This window comes from Cyclopterus lumpus, chromosome 4 (assembly GCF_009769545.1).
Source record: "Cyclopterus lumpus isolate fCycLum1 chromosome 4, fCycLum1.pri, whole genome shotgun sequence".
In the NCBI taxonomy this organism is placed as follows: Eukaryota; Metazoa; Chordata; class Actinopteri; order Perciformes; family Cyclopteridae; genus Cyclopterus; species Cyclopterus lumpus.
In genome coordinates this window covers 27,413,872-27,433,757 of record NC_046969.1, presented here as the reverse complement: position 1 = coordinate 27,433,757, position 19,886 = coordinate 27,413,872, and the positions used below count along the sequence as shown (strand labels likewise).

The 19,886-nt window shown below is 45.1% G+C and overlaps 3 protein-coding genes across 3 annotated transcripts in view; 2 read left to right on the top strand and 1 right to left on the bottom strand.

The window, feature by feature from the left end:
* Positions 1–5,212, bottom strand: part of si:ch73-60h1.1 (calcium/calmodulin-dependent protein kinase type IV) — a 39,078-nt gene extending 33,866 nt beyond the window's left edge. Inside the window, exons 1-2 of the mRNA XM_034531162.1 lie at positions 5,179–5,212; positions 3,653–4,543 (exon numbers count right to left, since the gene is read on the bottom strand). Of these exons, the coding sequence (XP_034387053.1) occupies positions 3,653–3,759 (107 nt within the window). The 5' untranslated portion in view covers positions 3,760–4,543; positions 5,179–5,212. The remainder of the gene's footprint in view (positions 1–3,652; positions 4,544–5,178) is intronic.
* A 559-nt stretch (positions 5,213–5,771) lies between these two features.
* fam174c (family with sequence similarity 174 member C) lies at positions 5,772–12,436 on the top strand. The gene is made up of 3 exons (XM_034531638.1): positions 5,772–6,152; positions 11,514–11,636; positions 11,753–12,436. The coding sequence occupies exons 1-3, from the start codon at positions 5,869–5,871 to the stop codon at positions 11,754–11,756; spliced, it is 411 nt and encodes a 136-aa protein (XP_034387529.1). The 5' UTR covers positions 5,772–5,868; the 3' UTR covers positions 11,757–12,436.
* Positions 12,437–16,537: 4,101 nt separating this feature from the next.
* On the top strand, positions 16,538–18,751 carry LOC117730054 (growth arrest and DNA damage-inducible protein GADD45 beta-like). Its single transcript, XM_034531535.1, has 4 exons — positions 16,538–16,922; positions 17,044–17,145; positions 17,229–17,439; positions 17,528–18,751. Exons 1-4 carry the CDS (start codon positions 16,879–16,881, stop codon positions 17,639–17,641), a joined length of 471 nt encoding a protein of 156 aa, XP_034387426.1. The 5' UTR covers positions 16,538–16,878; the 3' UTR covers positions 17,642–18,751.
* Positions 18,752–19,886: the final 1,135 nt, after the last annotated feature.

Below are 19,886 nucleotides of genomic sequence, written 5' to 3'. Positions count from 1 at the left end.
GTTCTATGTTAGAAGAGATGTAACAGTGTGTTAGTTCTATGTTAGAAGAGATGTAACAGTGTGTTAGTTCTATGTTAGAAGAGATGTAACAGTGTGTTAGTTCTGTGTTAGAAGAGATGTAACAGTGTTAGTTCTGTGTTAGAAGAGATGTAACAGTGTTAGTTCTATGTTAGAAGAGATGTAACAGTGTGTTAGTTCTATGTTAGAAGAGATGTAACAGTGTGTTAGTTCTGTTAGAAGAGATGTAACAGTGTTAGTTATGTTAGAAGAGATGTAACAGTGTGTTTGTTCTGTGTTAGAAGAGATGTAACAGTGTTAGTTCTACATTAGAAGATATGTAACAGTGTGTTAGTTCTATGTTAGAAGAGATGTAACAGTGTGTTAGTTCTATGTTAGAAGAGATGTAACAGTGTGTTAGTTCTGTTAGAAGAGATGTAACAGTGTTAGTTCTGTTAGAAGAGATGTAACAGTGTGTTAGTTCTGTTAGAAGAGATGTAACAGTGTGTTAGTTCTACATTAGAAGAGATGTAACAGTGTGTTAGTTCTATGTTAGAAGAGATGTAACAGTGTGTTAGTTCTATGTTAGAAGAGATGTAACAGTGTTAGTTCTGTTAGAAGAGATGTAACAGTGTGTTAGTTCTGTTAGAAGAGATGTAACAGTGTGTTAGTTCTACATTAGAAGAGATGTAACAGTGTGTTAGTTCTATGTTAGAAGAGATGTAACAGTGTTGGTTCTGTTAGAAGAGATGTAACAGTATTAGTTCTATGTTAGAAGATATGTAACAGTGTGTTAGTTCTATGTTAGAAGAGATGTAACAGTGTTAGTTCTATGTTAGAAGAGATGTAACAGTGTGTTAGTTCTGTTAGAAGAGATGTAACAGTGTGTTAGTTCTGTTAGAAGAGATGTAACAGTGTGTTAGTTCTATGTTAGAAGAGATGTAACAGTGTGTTAGTTCTATGTTAGAAGAGATGTAACAGTGTGTTAGTTCTATGTTAGAAGAGATGTAACAGTGTTAGTTCTGTTAGAAGAGATGTAACAGTGTGTTAGTTCTATGTTAGAAGAGATGTAACAGTGTGTTAGTTCTATGTTAGAAGAGATGTAACAGTGTGTTAGTTCTATGTTAGAAGAGATGTAACAGTATGTTAGTTCTATGTTAGAAGAGATGTAACAGTGTGTTAGTTCTATGTTAGAAGAGATGTAACCGTGTGTTAGTTCTATGTTAGAATAGATGTTCTATGTTCTTAGTTATGAATCATCATGCTCACTAGTAAAATACAAAAGTTAATACAACTCTTTCTTCTTTGACTGAAATAATGTCATCTGTTTGTGTGTGTGTGTGTGTCTGTACGTACACACACACACACACACACACTCACACACATACATTCACAGTCCTGGCCGGTTTCCATGGCAACAGGACACCTGGTAACAGAGCTGTTACCCACTTCTGAAATCACTGCTGACATAATTTTACTGATTCCATGGAAGTGTAGGTGTTGTTGTCTTTGTTCTTGTTTACTGAGACAACAACAACAACTGTTGTGTCACTTTCAGAGATGCAGTTAATTTGGTCAAAAAGAAGTTACAGTGAACATGAAGTCATATTTATGATGATGTCACACCTGTAACATCTATTTACAGTAATATTAATGTTCAGTTTGTGACAGAAACTTAAAGTTAAATAAAAGTAACATTAATATCTTAATAATAGCGAATATCATCAACATTAATATCAGGTGTTCCTAATAATGTGATGACAGCAGCGTTTAAATCGTTAGTTTGAAGTTAATTAAGGCTGATTCATATTGATATATAGTAATAATAGAAATAATAATAACAACAATAATAACAATGATAGTATGAATAATAATAATAGTAATAACCAGAATATAATAGTAACAACAATAATAATAATAACCAGAATATATTAGTAACAATAATAATAACAATAATATTAAGTCAGGTAGCAGCTTGGTTCCCAGTTTCTATTTGGGTCTTCTACGCTACGTAAGCTTAGCATCACAAGCTGCACTGCAACATTGTTAGCCACGTTAGCAACGCAACTCAATGAAAGGTACTGTCTCTCTGGGTTGTCTAACGTTATTGATCGTATCATAACTTTATTGATCGTATCATAACTAACTTTATTGATGGTATCATAACTTTATTGATCGTATCATGGTGGTCAGGAGAGAGAATGCAGCTTTAACACATGAAGCATAGACTTCTATACAACCAGAGGAGTCGCCCCCTGGTGGTCAGGAGAGAGAATGCAGCTTTAACACATGAAGCATAGACTTCTATACAACCAGAGGAGTCGCCCCCTGGTGGTCAGGAGAGAGAATGCAGCTTTAACACATGAAGCATAGACTTCTATACAACCAGAGGAGTCGCCCCCTGGTGGTCAGGGAAGAGAATGCAGCTTTAACACATGAAGCATAGACTTCTATACAACCAGAGGAGTCGCCCCCTGGTGGTCAGGGGAGAGAATGCAGCTTTAACACATGAAGCATAGACTTCTATACTACCAGAGGAGTCGCCCCCTGGTGGTCAGGAGAGAGAATGCAGCTTTAACACATGAAGCATAGACTTCTATACAACCAGAGGAGTCGCCCCCTGGTGGTCAGGGGAGAGAATGCAGCTTTAACACATGAAGCATAGACTTCTATACAACCAGAGGAGTCGCCCCCTGGTGGTCAGGGAAGAGAATGCAGCTTTAACACATGAAGCATAGACTTCTATACAACCAGAGGAGTCGCCCCCTGGTGGTCAGGGGAGAGAATGCAGCTTTAACACATGAAGCATAGACTTCTATACAACCAGAGGAGTCGCCCCCTGGTGGTCAGGGGAGAGAATGCAGCTTTAACACATGAAGCATAGACTTCTATACAACCAGAGGAGTCGCCCCCTGGTGGTCAGGGAAGAGAATGCAGCTTTAACACATGAAGCATAGACGTCTATACAACCAGAGGAGTCGCCCCCTGGTGGTCAGGGAAGAGAATGCAGCTTTAACACATGAAGCATAGACTTCTATACAACCAGAGGAGTCGCCCCCTGGTGGTCAGGGGAGAGAATGCAGCTTTAACACATGAAGCATAGACTTCTATACAACCAGAGGAGTCGCCCCCTGGTGGTCAGGAGAGAGAATGCAGCTTTAACACATGAAGCATAGACTTCTATACAACCAGAGGAGTCGCCCCCTGGTGGTCAGGAGAGAGAATGCAGCTTTAACACATGAAGCATAGACTTCTATACAACCAGAGGAGTCGCCCCCTGGTGGTCAGGAGAGAGAATGCAGCTTTAACACATGAAGCATAGACTTCTATACAACCAGAGGAGTCGCCCCCTGGTGGTCAGGAGAGAGAATGCAGCTTTAACACATGAAGCATAGACTTCTATACAACCAGAGGAGTCGCCCCCTGGTGGTCAGTAGAGAGAATGCAGCTTTAACACATGAAGCGTAGACTTTTATACAACCAGAGGAGTCGTCCCCTGGTGGTCCGGTCCACTACAGGGATACTTCTGTCCCCCTATCATGTTTTGTTCATCACAGATAATCCAGGACCTGAGGAGGATCACATGGACCTCTCCAGGTCCAATGAGGGGTCCATGTGAGTCCATGTCCTCCCAAATAAATGATGTGGTCCAGACCTGCCCAGCTCGGAGCTCAGGGTGTAGAATTCCTCCACCGCCCCGTCCCGCCTCGACCCGTCCACCCAGAACTCCACCGGCGCCGAACCAGGCCGGGACGTCGGCATGGCAACAGCAGGACTCCACAACAGCAGGACTAAGAGGACCAGGACCGAGTCCGAGATCACAACCACGACCAGGGGATCCGGTTCAGACCGGGTCAGGTGTGACCCGATCTGAGTGAACCAGGTCAGATCTCAGATTTAAATCCAGCTCAGTAAAACCCAGATTAGAGGAGCGGAGGGGTGGTTCATGATCCTAATGGGTTTTAATCCAGACCAGCAAGAGGAGGAGGATCCCAGACCAGATCTGAAAGACTAGAAAGACATTCAAACAGAACCCTTCAGGGACCAACGAGACCCTTCAGTCCAGACTGAGGCCAGAACCAGGACGCAGACAGACCGGGTCCAGATGTGTCGCAGCTCCCATCGGGGCCTCAAACCCTCTCAGATGTCGGATCCCTTCAGTCTCTCGCCCCCCTCCTCCCCCTCATCCTTCTCCCTCGGGATTCGCTCCTATTTCCGTGTTTCTACCGGCAGACACGTCCCTCCGGAGAGCCGCAGCCTGCCGGTGCAGACACCGGAGACACCGGGGCAACGACAACACCGCAGCCCGGAGACAGACGCTGGAACCCGGGCCGGCTCGCTGCGGGACGTCGGGGTTCTGGTTCTCGGAGGTTTGATTCCCGTGCAGCTCCAGATGTCCGCTGGATCCGCGAGAGAGAGAGATGCTGTAATCTCACAGCCCCGCCCCCTGTGTCACCACGCCGGCCAATCACAGGGCGGCAGGTGGAGTCCAGCCGCGCTGTGATTGGCCGGCCGGCCTGTCGGTCACTGGAGCCTCATCGGCAACCTAAATACAGAAATAACCTAAATGTACATGAGCGTGACATCTGGAGGCTTTGAGCCTGCAGGAATCAAACCCGCAACTCCGACACCGACGCACGTGCCTTGCTCATGAGAGTCACGTGCACCCGACAGAAGAGCTGTGAGATGATTTTGTAGTTTTATTAATGTGCTTAAGAAGCTTCAGCTTTCAAATGAGACAATAATGTTTGACAATCAAATAATTTTACTTCATTATATATATATATATATATATATATATATTAGAATCAGATGTGTGTGTGCACATACATGGAATTTGACTCCGGATACACTTACGCTCTTGACGTACATATATTTAAATTACAAATGACAGGATAAATATAAAAACAAATTGAAGAGAACATGTATGTACAATATAGAGGAAAGAAGCTGTTCCTGGTCCATACAGGGCTCTGTAGCCCCCCCCCCCCCCGAGGAAAGAAGCTGTTCCTGGTCCATACAGGGCTCTGTAGCCCCCCCCCCCCCAGAGGAAAGAAGCTGTTCCTGGTCCATACAGGGCTCTGTAGCCCCCCGCCCCCCCCCGAGGAAAGAAGCTGTTCCTGGTTCAATGTAATCTGAACATATTGTAAATATTAATAATATATATTATTAAATACTTACAGGGCTGCACGGTGGTGTAGTGGCTAGCACTGTCGCCTCACAGCAAGAGGGCCGCGGGTTCGATTCCCGGTCGGAGCGGTCCTTCTGTGTGGAGTTTGCATGTTCTCCCCGTGGCAGCGTGGGTTCTCTCCGGGCTCTCCGGCTTCCTCCCACAGTCCAAAGACATGCTGCAGGTTAATTGATCTCTAAATGTCCCATAGGTGTGAATGTGAGAGTGAATGGTTGTATGTCCCTACATGTGCCCTCGATGGACTGGCGGCCTGTCCAGGGTGTCCCCTGCCTTCGCCCGATGTCAGCTGGGATAGGCTCCAGCGCCCCCTAATGAGGATAAGCGGATAAGCGGTATTGGAAATGGATGGATGGATGGATGGATTAAATACTTACAATATGTTCAGAAAAAAAGATTGTTGTATATAATATTTTATTTAAAATATGTAAATAATAAATAGTAATATTTAAACTATGAGACATTATTACATTTTTAAAGACATTTAAAAATCGCAGGCATCTGGCTCCATCCGCGTGATTGGTTACCTGAGAGTCAAGCCCAGGGAGAAGCGCGCCCACGTGGCCGCGCGTGTGACGTCATCCGTAGTGACACGGTGAACTTCCTGGTTTCTTGTCAACAGAGTGACGTGGACCCGAGGAGCGGACTCTCCCGACATTGTTTCTTTCTCCTTCGTGAGGAACATGACTTTCATCGGACTTCTCCCCCCGGTTCTGGTTCCGGTCTGCTGGCTGTTCGCGTCGGCGGTGGTGGGGGGCTCCGGGACCGGACCCGGCACCGCGGTGGTGGGGGGCTCCGGGACCGGACCCGCGTTGAAGAACTCCAGCTCCGGGGCGCTGAACGCCACGCGCACGCGGGTGTTCGACGGGCTCCTGCGCGTGGACAGCTCCATGGTCCAGCGGGCCCTGTACGTCCTCATCGGCATCACCGTCATCGGGGTCCTGTACTTCCTGGTCCGGGCCGTGCGGTGAGAACCACGAAGCGGCTTTAGTGGACGCCATTGGTCCGGTCCGGATTACAACCCACAGTACTCTGAGACGCAGGTCCGACCGGAAGTGAAGAGAATTTAAATCACGAGATTTATGAGTCTGGCGTGACGTCACGTTCAGTGTGTACAACTGCAAAAGAGAAGCGTTAAGTCTTTATAGTTTAGTAGAAACAGACTGAATAATGACGTCATCTCATCCATACATTGTATATACATATATTATATTATATATCTTATATATGTGTGTGTAACTGATGTCACAGTAAACTACAGTAAACTACATTAATGTGTGTAACACAGTAAACTACATTAATGTGTGTAACACAGTAAACTACATTAATGTGTGTAACACAGTAAACTACATTAATGTGTGTAACACAGTAAACTACATTAATGTGTGTAACACAGTAAACTACATTAATGTGTGTGTAACACAGTAAACTACATTAATGTGTGTGTAACACAGTAAACTACATTAATGTGTGTAACACAGTAAACTACATTAATGTGTGTGTAACACAGTAAACTACATTAATGTGTGTAACACAGTAAACTACATTAATGTGTGTGTAACACAGTAAACTACATTAATGTGTGTAACACAGTAAACTACATTAATGTGTGTAACACAGTAAACTACATTAATGTGTGTGTAACACAGTAAACTACATTAATGTGTGTAACACAGTAAACTACATTAATGTGTGTGTAACACAGTAAACTACATTAATGTGTGTAACACAGTAAACTACATTAATGTGTGTGTAACACAGTAAACTACATTAATGTGTGTAACACAGTAAACTACATTAATGTGTGTAACACAGTAAACTACATTAATGTGTGTAACACAGTAAACTACATTAATGTGTGTAACACAGTAAACTACATTAATGTGTGTAACACAGTAAACTACATTAATGTGTGTGTAACACAGTAAACTACATTAATGTGTGTGTAACACAGTAAACTACATTAATGTGTGTGTAACACAGTAAACTACATTAATGTGTGTAACACAGTAAACTACATTAATGTGTGTAACACAGTAAACTACATTAATGTGTGTAACACAGTAAACTACATTAATGTGTGTGTAACACAGTAAACTACATTAATGTGTGTGTAACACAGTAAACTACATTAATGTGTGTAACACAGTAAACTACATTAATGTGTGTAACACAGTAAACTACATTAATGTGTGTGTAACACAGTAAACTACATTAATGTGTGTGTAACACAGTAAACTACATTAATGTGTGTAACACAGTAAACTACATTAATGTGTGTCTAACACAGTAAACTACATTAATGTGTGTAACACAGTAAACTACATTAATGTGTGTGTAACACAGTAAACTACATTAATGTGTGTGTAACACAGTAAACTACATTAATGTGTGTAACACAGTAAACTACATTAATGTGTGTAACACAGTAAACTACATTAATGTGTGTGTAACACAGTAAACTACATTAATGTGTGTAACACAGTAAACTACATTAATGTGTGTAACACAGTAAACTACATTAATGTGTGTGTAACACAGTAAACTACATTAATGTGTGTAACACAGTGAACTACATTAATGTGTGTGTAACACAGTAAACTACATTAATGTGTGTGTAACACAGTAAACTACATTAATGTGTGTAACACAGTAAACTACATTAATGTGTGTGTAACACAGTAAACTACATTAATGTGTGTAACACAGTAAACTACATTAATGTGTGTGTAACACAGTAAACTACATTAATGTGTGTAACACAGTAAACTACATTAATGTGTGTGTAACACAGTAAACTACATTAATGTGTGTGTAACACAGTAAACTACATTAATGTGTGTAACACAGTAAACTACATTAATGTGTGTAACACAGTAAACTACATTAATGTGTGTAACACAGTAAACTACATTAATGTGTGTAACACAGTAAACTACATTAATGTGTGTGTAACACAGTAAACTACATTAATGTGTGTGTAACACAGTAAACTACATTAATGTGTGTAACACAGTAAACTACATTAATGTGTGTAACACAGTAAACTACATTAATGTGTGTAACACAGTAAACTACATTAATGTGTGTGTAACACAGTAAACTACATTAATGTGTGTGTAACACAGTAAACTACATTAATGTGTGTAACACAGTAAACTACATTAATGTGTGTAACACAGTAAACTACATTAATGTGTGTAACACAGTAAACTACATTAATGTGTGTAACACAGTAAACTACATTAATGTGTGTGTAACACAGTAAACTACATTAATGTGTGTGTAACACAGTAAACTACATTAATGTGTGTAACACAGTGAACTACATTAATGTGTGTAACACAGTAAACTACATTAATGTGTGTAACACAGTAAACTACATTAATGTGTGTAACACAGTAAACTACATTAATGTGTGTAACACAGTAAACTACATTAATGTGTGTGTAACACAGTAAACTACATTAATGTGTGTAACACAGTGAACTACATTAATGTGTGTAACACAGTAAACTACATTAATGTGTGTAACACAGTGAACTACATTAATGTGTGTAACACAGTGAACTACATTAATGTGTGTAACACAGTAAACTACATTAATGTGTGTAACACAGTGAACTACATTAATGTGTGTAACACAGTAAACTACATTAATGTGTGTAACACAGTAAACTACATTAATGTGTGTAACACAGTGAACTACATTAATGTGTGTGTAACACAGTAAACTACATTAATGTGTGTGTAACACAGTAAACTACATTAATGTGTGTAACACAGTGAACTACATTAATGTGTGTAACACAGTAAACTACATTAATGTGTGTGTAACACAGTAAACTACATTAATGTGTGTAACACAGTAAACTACATTCATGACTCCAGTCATGATTAATGTATTGTCTGCATCTCATCCCACACTAAACATCCGCTGCCACCGTCTGAACAGACCCATGAAACAGTTTTACTTTGAACCTTCATGTCAATAACAACATTTCTCCATCCCAGATGTCACATCTGACCAAACACCAGCAAAGTGACGTTTTCTCTTCTTACAGCAGTTATCACATCAATTCACCAAGAATTAAGAAATGTTATCAAGGACCAGTTAACCTCCTCATCGCCATCCTAACAACCCTGCTTCCTGTCGTACTTCCTGTCCTGCTTCGCTTCCTGTCGTACTTCCTGTCGTACTTCCTGTCCTGCTTCGCTTCCTGTCTTACTTCCAGTCCTACTTCCTGTCCTGCTTTGCTTCCTGTCGTACTTCCTGTCCTGCTTCGCTTCCTGTCTTACTTCCAGTCCTACTTCCTGTCCTGCTTCGCTTCCTTACGTACTTCCAGTTCTACTTCCTGTCCTGCTTCGCTTCCTTACGTACTTCCTGTCGTACTTCCTGTCCTGCTTCGCTTCCTGTCTTACTTCCATTCCTACTTCCTGTCCTGCTTCGCTTCCTTACGTACTTCCAGTCCTACTTCCTGTCCTGCTTTGCTTCCATACGTACTTCCAGTTCTACTTCCTGTCCTGCTTCGCTTCCTGTCATACTTCCAGTTCTACTTCCTGTCCTGCTTCGCTTCCTGTCTTACTTCCAGTCCTACTTCCTGTCCTGCTTCGCTTCCTGTCATACTTCCAGTTCTACTTCCTGTCCTGCTTCGCTTCCTGTCTTACTTCCAGTCCTACTTCCTGTCCTGCTTCGCTTCCTGTCTTACTTCCTGTCCTGCTTCGCTTCCTGTCTTACTTCCAGTCCTACTTCCTGTCCTGCTTCGCTTCCTGTCTTACTTCCAGTCCTACTTCCTGTCCTGCTTCGCTTCCAGTCCTACTTCCTGTCCTGCTTCGCTTCCTGTCTTACTTCCAGTCCTACTTCCTGTCCTGCTTCGCTTCCTGTCGTACTTCCAGTCCTACTTCCTGTCCTGCTTCGCTTCCTGTCCTGCTTCGCTTCCTGTCTTACTTCCAGTCCTACTTCCTGTCCTGCTTCGCTTCCTGTCGTACTTCCTGTCCTGCTTCGCTTCCTGTCTTACTTCCAGTCCTACTTCCTGTCCTGCTTCGCTTCCTTACGTACTTTTCCTGTCCTGCTTCGCTTCCTTACGTACTTCCTGTCCTGCTTCGCTTCCTGTCTTACTTCCAGTCCTACTTCCTGTCCTGCTTCGCTTCCTTACGTACTTCCAGTCCTACTTCCTGTCCTGCTTCGCTTCCTTACGTACTTCCAGTTCTACTTCCTGTCCTGCTTCGCTTCCTGTCATACTTCCAGTTCTACTTCCTGTCCTGCTTCGCTTCCTGTCATACTTCCAGTCCTACTTCCTGTCCTGCTTCGCTTCCAGTCATACTTCCAGTTCTACTTCCTGTCCTGCTTCGCTTCCTGTCTTACTTCCAGTCCTACTTCCTGTCCTGCTTCTCTTCCAGTCCTACTTCCTGTCCTGCTTCGCTTCCTGTCTTACTTCCAGTCCTACTTCCTGTCCTGCTTCTCTTCCAGTCCTACTTCCTGTCCTGCTTCGCTTCCTGTCTTACTTCCAGTCCTACTTCCTGTCCTGCTTCGCTTCCAGTCTTACTTCCAGTCCTACTTCCTGTCCTGCTTCGCTTCCTGTCTTACTTACAGTCCTACTTCCTGTCCTGCTTCGCTTCCAGTCCTACTTCCTGTCCTGCTTCGCTTCCAGTCCTACTTCCTGTCCTGCTTCGCTTCCAGTCATACTTCCAGTTCTACTTCCTGTCCTGCTTCGCTTCCTGTCATACTTCCAGTCCTACTTCCTGTCCTGCTTCGCTTCCAGTCATACTTCCAGTTCTACTTCCTGTCCTGCTTCGCTTCCTGTCTTACTTCCAGTCCTACTTCCTGTCCTGCTTCTCTTCCAGTCCTACTTCCTGTCCTGCTTCGCTTCCTGTCTTACTTCCAGTCCTACTTCCTGTCCTGCTTCGCTTCCAGTCTTACTTCCAGTCCTACTTCCTGTCCTGCTTCGCTTCCTGTCTTACTTACAGTCCTACTTCCTGTCCTGCTTCGCTTCCAGTCCTACTTCCTGTCCTGCTTCGCTTCCAGTCCTACTTCCTGTCCTGCTTCGCTTCCAGTCATACTTCCAGTTCTACTTCCTGTCCTGCTTCGCTTCCTGTCATACTTCCAGTTCTACTTCCTGTCCTGCTTCGCTTCCAGTCATACTTCCAGTTCTACTTCCTGTCCTGCTTCGCTTCCTGTCATACTTCCAGTTCTACTTCCTGTCCTGCTTCGCTTCCTGTCTTACTTCCAGTCCTACTTCCTGTCCTGCTTCGCTTCCAGTCCTACTTCCTGTCCCCCCTGAATGTGGACGTCTATGTGCTCCAGTTTGACCTGCGTTGTGTCTCACAGGCTGAAGCGGCCGGCCCACAAGAAGAAGTACGGCCTGCTGTCCAACTACGAGGACTCGGTGGAGATGGAGGCCGTGGAGAGCGACGAGGACGACACGCTGTATGAAGCTCGCAGCCTCCGCAGGTCAGAGGTCACCACACAACAACAACAACCATCCCAGCTGGTCGTTGATCAGATGGGATGAGAGCTCGTCTGGCTGTCGGTATTGATCTGATCGGTGTTCTCTGTTCTGTGTTCAGATGAGGCGTTGTGTCTGATCAGACTGGTGTTTACTGATCAGAGGATATTAATTATGGACTGACGATGGCGCCGGAGGACAAAGACGTGGACCAAACTGTTATATTTAATGCCAAAGCTGCTTGAGGACCCCGAGCAGGATAATCATTCTTTTTTTAAGGTGGTATTGGAGATAGAAAGGAGTTCGTGCAGAAGCGGGTGTGACGGTTCTGTGGATAATTCTGATAATTGCTGTCTGCTTATTATTATTATTATTATTATTATTATTATTAATAATTTTCTTTTCCATGTCTTTCATTGGGAGCTTTTTCTGCTCTAACTGTGTGCTTTAACTTCTGCAAACTGACTCCAGACCAGCTGCACAGAGACTCTGAGATTCTGGTTCCTTCACATGGAGATCAATTAGCTTCCTCATGATGATGTCATCATGATGAAGTCATCCAGTAATAAAGCCAACCAGCATCAGACATCAGGCACACCCGGCTTCTGGGGAAACACGCCAGCTCTCCGCTTCATTGTCTCTCCTTTTGCACGTTTCAGTCTCATTTCTACATGATGGAGGAGGAGGAGGAGACATCAGAGTCACACAAACAGACAGCAGCCGTGTTGAATCACTGCTGACCAACTTCCTGTTGACTGACTTGGATTTGTGTTTCTGATAATCAATAAAATCATAATTGGAACAAGTTTTTTCAAAACGATCCTAAAATCTAAAAACATCGTCGGCAAAAATGTAAAAAACGTACAAAATAATCTCATGTCAACAAACAGATAACATAATCTCATGTCAACAAATAAAGATAACATAATCTCATGTCAACAAATAAAGATAACATAATCTCATGTCAACAAAAAAAACAATCTCATGTCAACAAACAGATAACATAATCTCATGTCAACAAATAAAGAACATAATCTCATGTCAACAAAAAAAAACAATCTCATGTCAACAAATAAAGAACATAATCTCATGTCAACAAACAAAGATAAAATAATCTCGTCAACAATGATAACAATCTCATGTCAACAAATAAAGATAACATAATCTCATGTCAACAAAAAAAACAATCTCATGTCAACAAATAAAGAACATAATCTCATGTCAACAAAAAAAAACAATCTCATGTCAACAAATAAAGAACATAATCTCGTCAACAATGATAACAATCTCATGTCAACAAATAAAGATAACATAATCTCATGTCAACAAATAAAGAACATAATCTCATGTCAACAAAAAAAACAATCTCATGTCAACAAATAAAGAACATAATCTCATGTCAACAAAAAAAACAATCTCATGTCAACAAATAAAGAACATAATCTCATGTCAACAAATAAAGATAACATAATCTCATGTCAACAAATAAAGATAACATAATCTCATGTCAACAAACAAAGATAACAATCTCATGTCAACAAACAAAGATAACAATCTCATGTCAACAAACAAAGATAACAATCTCATGTCAACAAACAAAGATAACAATCTCATGGCAACAAACAAAGATAACAATCTCATGGCAACAAACAAAGACGGATCAAGACGTTGCCTGTTGCGTTGCTTAATTTAACAATAGCTGACCTACCCTTTAATCAGTGGAGATCAAGGTTGACAATCTCTACTTCTAAGGAGAGGATCAGACAGTACTGACTAGCACTCTAGTAGCTAATAGGACTCTAGCAGATACCCCTATTTAAAGAGGGTACTAGCCAGGATCCAAGTGGTCCAGTAGTCTACCCTCACAAGTAGAGATGCACACTGACATGACTATATCACCAGGACTATAATCCATACAAGGACTGGGTAACATAACTATATCACCAGGGGACTATAATCCATACAAGGACTGGGTAACATAACTATATCACCAGGGGACTATAACCCATACAAGGACTGGGTAACATAACTATATCACCAGGACTATAACCCATACAAGGACTGGGTAACATAACTATATCACCAGGACTATAACCCATACAAGGACTGGGTAACATAACTATATCACCAGGACTATAACCCATACAAGGACTGGGTAACATAACTATATCACCAGGACTATAACCCATACAAGGACTGGGTAACATAACTATATCACCAGGACTATAACCCATACAAGGACTGGGTAACATAACTATATCACCAGGACTATAATCCATACAAGGACTGGGTAACATAACTATATCACCAGGACTATAATCCATACAAGGACTGGGTAACATAACTATATCACCAGGACTATAACCCATACAAGGACTGGGTAACATAACTATATCACCAGGACTATAATCCATACAAGGACTGGGTAACATAACTATATCACCAGGACTATAACCCATACAAGGACTGGGTAACATAACTATATCACCAGGACTATAATCCATACAAGGACTGGGTAACATAACTATATCACCAGGACTATAACCCATACAAGGACTGGGTAACATAACTATATCACCAGGACTATAACCCATACAAGGACTGGGTAACATAACTATATCACCAGGACTATAATCCATACAAGGACTGGGTAACATAACTATATCACCAGGACTATAACCCATACAAGGACTGGGTAACATAACTATATCACCAGGACTATAATCCATACAAGGACTGGGTAACATAACTATATCACCAGGACTATAACCCATACAAGGACTGGGTAACATAACTATATCACCAGGACTATAATCCATACAAGGACTGGGTAACATAACTATATCACCAGGACTATAACCCATACAAGGACTGGGTAACATAACTATATCACCAGGACTATAACCCATACAAGGACTGGGTAACATAACTATATCACCAGGACTATAACCCATACAAGGACTGGGTAACATAACTATATCACCAGGACTATAATCCATACAAGGACTGGGTAACATAACTATATCACCAGGACTATAACCCATACAAGGACTGGGTAACATAACTATATCACCAGGGGATCACCAGTCCCCATATTATATATTTTATTATAACACTGAAGCAGTTTAACAAGAAACTTGTTCCATAATTAATAAAAGAAGTGAATAAAGACTTAAACATATTTCTTAAAAACGTTTATCTGTTTGTTTTATGATCTAAGAACTCAACCTTTATGTTTAAAACCTTTAAACTTTAATTTCGTACATAACAAATGTAATCAATTTCTAATACAGTAAAAACCGCCTAATTTAAAATATATTACATTATAATACATTAATAAATTATATCCTGTAATATATTAATGTATTACAGGATATATTATAGTAATGTGTTTCCAGGTTGTAATATTTTTGATTACCGGATTGGACCAGCAGGGGGCAGCAGAGGACCAAAGGAGGATTCTCGTTTTTTTGTCAACAAATAACTTCTTAGTTTCATCGATTATGAAATCTGAATAATCTGATTGAAATGTGATCAATAAAAACTCCAGTTTATCATCGTGTAAAATCAAAACCTTCAGGAAGTCATTAAATTAATTAACATCACCTCAAACTGAAGTGTGAACGTTTCCTTCAGTTTGGATGATTTATTGATTTATTGATTTATTGATCAGCTTCACGTGGAAGATGAATATATGATTGATGCATATTGAACACGTCTGGAGATCCTTTTGGTCCTGAAGGATCCACTAGAGGCCACCACAAGCAAGAACCTCTTCCTAAAAAAACCCAACCCCCCTAAAAAGATCCAAACCCCCTAAACAGACCCTGAAACCCCCTAAACAGATCCAAACCCCCTAAACAGACCCCAAACCCCCTAAACAGACCCTGAAACCCCCTAAACAGATCCAAACCCCCTAAACAGACCCCAAACCCCCTCAACAGACCCCAAACCCCCTAAACAGACCCTGAAACCCCCTAAACAGACCCCAAACCTTCCTAAACAGACCCCAAACCCCCTAAACAGACCCCAAACCCCCTCAACAGACCCCAAACCCCCTAAACAGACCCTGAAACCCCCTAAACAGACCCTGAAACCCCCTAAACAGATCCAAACCCCCTAAACAGACCCCAAACCCCCTCAACAGACCCCAAACCCCCTCAACAGACCCTGAAACCCCCTAAACAGACCCCAAACCCCCTAAACAGATCCAAACCCCCTAAACAGATCCAAACCCCCTAAACAGACCCCAAACCCCCTCAACAGACCCCAAACCCCCTCAACAGACCCTGAAACCCCCTAAACAGATCCAAACCCCCTAAACAGACCCCAAACCCCCTCAACAGACCCCAACCCCCCTAAACAGACCCTGAAACCTTTCCAACACCCCCGACACACACACACCTCTGGAGGAGGTCTATTTCGGGGAACCAGTCCCCGAGTCCCGTGCCCCGACATGTCCTTCTGGTTTCACTGCTGCAGGGTCACTGCGGGTCCACAGGGGGGCGTCTGAGACCTGGTTCCACTCGGCACACAGTCCAGCATCCAATAATATCATAGAGTTTATGTTCTGTTTTATGTTTTATGATGCACGTGTGAGACTGCAGCTCCCGGTCCCGGTCCCAGGACCCGGAGACCGGGATCCTTTTAGGATCATAAACCCATAAACTTCTTGTTTATGTGACATAAATATGAATCTTCTTCCATCTTTTATTTTTAACACATGTGTATATATATATATATATATATATATATATATATATATATATATATATATATATATATATGTGTATACATGTATATACATGTATATACATATATATGTAATATATATGATATATATGCATATATATGTATATGTATATACATATATATGTCATATATGATATATATGCATATACATATATATATTATATATTCTCCAAACCACCCACGTGGGATCACCAGCGTCATCGGCGCGCTCAGCCAATGAGCGCAGGGTCCGGGGGATCTGTTGACAGCGGCGGACCAATGAGGGCCGAGCGGCCGGCGGGTGACGCGCACTGCGGGGAGAGAGTATAAAGATCCGCGGGTCGGAGCTCCGGAGCACACCGCTCCTCACGCAGGACCTCCTCTGATCCCTGTACCGGACTCTGCAGGACCTCAGTGCCGATCTGGACTACCTGTTTGGGACTCTGTTCCGGGACTCAAGAGCTGCGGGTCTTCCTTCTGATCCCGGACCTAGTGGACTATTTGACCGACTACAACATGACTCTGGAAGAGTTCATCGGCTCCAACAGCACCGAGAAGAGGTGAGTAGACCAGCACTCTGTAGACCAGGTCCTGGTCCACGACACTCTGTGTATTCTATAATGTGTCGTGAGCTCGCGCTGCGGGTCTCGGTCTCGGTCTAACGCCTCCGGGTCCCTGCAGGATGGAGACGGTGACGCAGGCGCTGGAGGAGCTGCTGGTCGCGGCTCAGAACCAGGACTCGCTCACGGTGGGGGTCTACGAGTCCGCCAAGCTCATGAATGTGTAAGTTTGGTTCAGCAGCTTTGAGCCACATGTCTCCTAACATGAGATCCCATGCACTGACCCGGTCCTTCCTGGTCCCGCAGAGACCCGGACAGTGTGGTCCTGTGCGTCCTCGCCGCGGACGAGGAGGACCAGGACGACGTCGCGCTGCAGATCCACTTCACGCTGCTCCAGGCCTTCTGCTGCGACAACGACATCGACATCCTGCGGGTCTCCGGCGTGGGCCGGCTGGCCCAGTTGCTGGACCAGGACCCGGAGGACGAGCCAAGGGACCTGCACTGCATCCTGGTCACCGTAAGTCCACCTCCCCCCTTCTGCATGGCGTAAGCGTTGTGACGTCATGAGCGTGTGAATGACGTGTGTCCGTGACGTGTCCCTGCAGAACCCCCCAGTGCAGCCGCTGCAGTCCGCGGCCCTGAATGACGTCAGCAGCTTCTGCGAGGAGAGCCGCTGCAGGAACCAGTGGGTCCCGTGTCTGGAGATGCAGAACCGCTGAGCCGAGCCGGGCCGAACCGAGTCAGACCGCTGCGGGGCGGAGAGACCGAGCCGAACCGGCCGAACAGCCGGCCGCCTGCTGGGGGCGAGACCGGCGTTTGACTGGACAGACGGACCGGGCCCAACCGGACCCATCGGGACCGAAACGGACCGGGCCGAACCGGACCCATCGGGACCGAAACGGACTGGGCCCAACCGGACCCATCGGGACCGAAACGGACCGGGCCCAACCGGACCCATCGGGACCGAAACGGACCGCGCCGAACCGGACCCATCGGGACCGAAACGGACCGGGCCGAACCGGACCCATCAGGATCGAAATGGACCGGGCCGAACCGGACCCATCGGGACCGAAACGGACCGCGCCCAACCGGACCCATTGGGACCGAAACGGACCGGGCCGAACCGGATCCATCCGGACCCATCCGGGACCTAAACAGACCGGGCCGAACCGGACCCATCCGGGACCTAAACAGACCGGGCCGAACCGGACCCATCCGGGACCTAAACGGACCGGGCCGAACCGGACCCATCCGGACCCATCCGGGACCTAAACAGACCGGGCCGAACCGGACCCATCCGGGACCTAAACAGACCGGGCCGAACCGGACCCATCCGGGACCTAAACGGACCGGGCCGAACCGGACCCATCCGGACCCATCCGGGACCTAAACAGACCGGGCCGAACCGGACCCATCCGGGACCTAAACAGACCGGGCCGAACCGGACCCATCCGGGACCTAAACGGACCGGGCCCAACCGGGGCCGGGACCTTCCGCTGCCCGATTGATTCATTGATTGGACCTGGGGCACGTGGGGTTCTTATACCGGACCGGCCTCCCGTAAGAGGGGAGGAGGACTGTACAGGTGGACTCCTTGTGGATCCCGGTCCAGGGGGACTCAGGTCCAGGGGGACTCAGGTCCTTGTGGATCCCAGTCCAGGGGGAATCAGAGCAGGATGATTTTTGAATGACGTGTCACGTGACAGAGAACAGCTGGCCGTCACCTGTCTGTGATGTCATAAGTATTGTGTTACTGATGACGCAATACACTGATTATTTAAAGGAGTAATTAATATAATCTGTTTATTTTAAATGGTCAATAAACGACTAAAAGACAAAATATTGATTTCACTCTTTTATTGTGTGTGTGGTTGCATTAGGGGTTGTGTGTGTGTGAGTGTGTGTGTGTGGGGGGGGTTAGGGGTTGTGTGTGTGTGAGTGTGTGTGTGTGGGGGGGTTAGGGGTTGTGTGTGTGTGAGTGTGTGTGTGTGGGGGGGTTAGGGGTTGTGTGTGTGTGAGTGTGTGTGTGTGGGGGGGTTAGGGGTTGTGTGTGTGTGAGTGTGTGTGTGTGGGGGGGGTTAGGGGTTGTGTGTGTGTGGGGGGGGGTTAGGGGTTGTGTGTGTGTGAGTGTGTGTGTGTGGGGGGGTTAGGGGTTGTGTGTGTGTGTGGGGGGGGTTAGGGGTTGTGTGTGTGTGGGGGGGGGGGTTAGGGGTTGTGTGTGTGTGTGTGGGGGGGGGTTAGGGGTTGTGTGTGTGTGTGGGGGGGGTTAGGGGTTGTGTGTGTGTGTGTGGGGGGGTTAGGGGTTGTGTGTGTGTGGGGGGGGGTTAGGGGTTGTGTGTGTGTGTGTGGGGGGGGTTAGGGGTTGTGTGTGTGTGGGGGGGGGTTAGGGGTTGTGTGTGTGTGTGTGGGGGGGGTTAGGGGTTGTGTGTGTGTGTGGGGGGGGGTTAGGGGTTGTGTGTGTGTGTGGGGGGGGTTAGGGGTTGTGTGTGTGTGTGTGGGGGGGGGGTTAGGGGTTGTGTGTGTGTGGGGGGGGGGTTAGGGGTTGTGTGTGTGTGTGTGGGGGGGGGTTAGGGGTTGTGTGTGTGTGGGGGGGGTTAGGGGTTGTGTGTGTGTGTGTGGGGGGGTTAGGGGTTGTGTGTGTGTGTGGGGGGGGTTAGGGGTTGTGTGTGTGTGTGTGGGGGGGTTAGGGGTTGTGTGTGTGTGGGGGGGGGGTTAGGGGTTGTGTGTGTGTGTGGGGGGGGTTAGGGGTTGTGTGTGTGTGTGGGGGGGGGGGGGTTAGGGGTTGTGTGTGTGTGTGTGGGGGGGGTTAGGGGTTGTGTGTGTGTGGGGGGGGGGTTAGGGGTTGTGTGTGTGTGTGGGGGGGGTTAGGGGTTGTGTGTGTGTGTGGGGGGGGTTAGGGGTTGTGTGTGTGTGTGTGGGGGGGTTAGGGGTTGTGTGTGTGTGTGTGGGGGGGGTTAGGGGTTG

Excerpts from the sequence above, each read along its gene's own strand:
- fam174c (XM_034531638.1), top strand. The coding sequence starts at position 5,869 with ATGACTTTCATCGGACTTCTCCCCCCGGTTCTGGTTCCGGTCTGCTGG. Across the intron at positions 6,153-11,513 it reads TTCCTGGTCCGGGCCGTGCG|GCTGAAGCGGCCGGCCCACA; the intron begins GTGAGAACCACG and ends TGTGTCTCACAG.
- LOC117730054 (XM_034531535.1), top strand. The coding sequence starts at position 16,879 with ATGACTCTGGAAGAGTTCATCGGCTCCAACAGCACCGAGAAGAG. Across the intron at positions 17,146-17,228 it reads TCCGCCAAGCTCATGAATGT|AGACCCGGACAGTGTGGTCC; the intron begins GTAAGTTTGGTT and ends CTGGTCCCGCAG. Across the intron at positions 17,440-17,527 it reads TGCACTGCATCCTGGTCACC|AACCCCCCAGTGCAGCCGCT; the intron begins GTAAGTCCACCT and ends GTGTCCCTGCAG.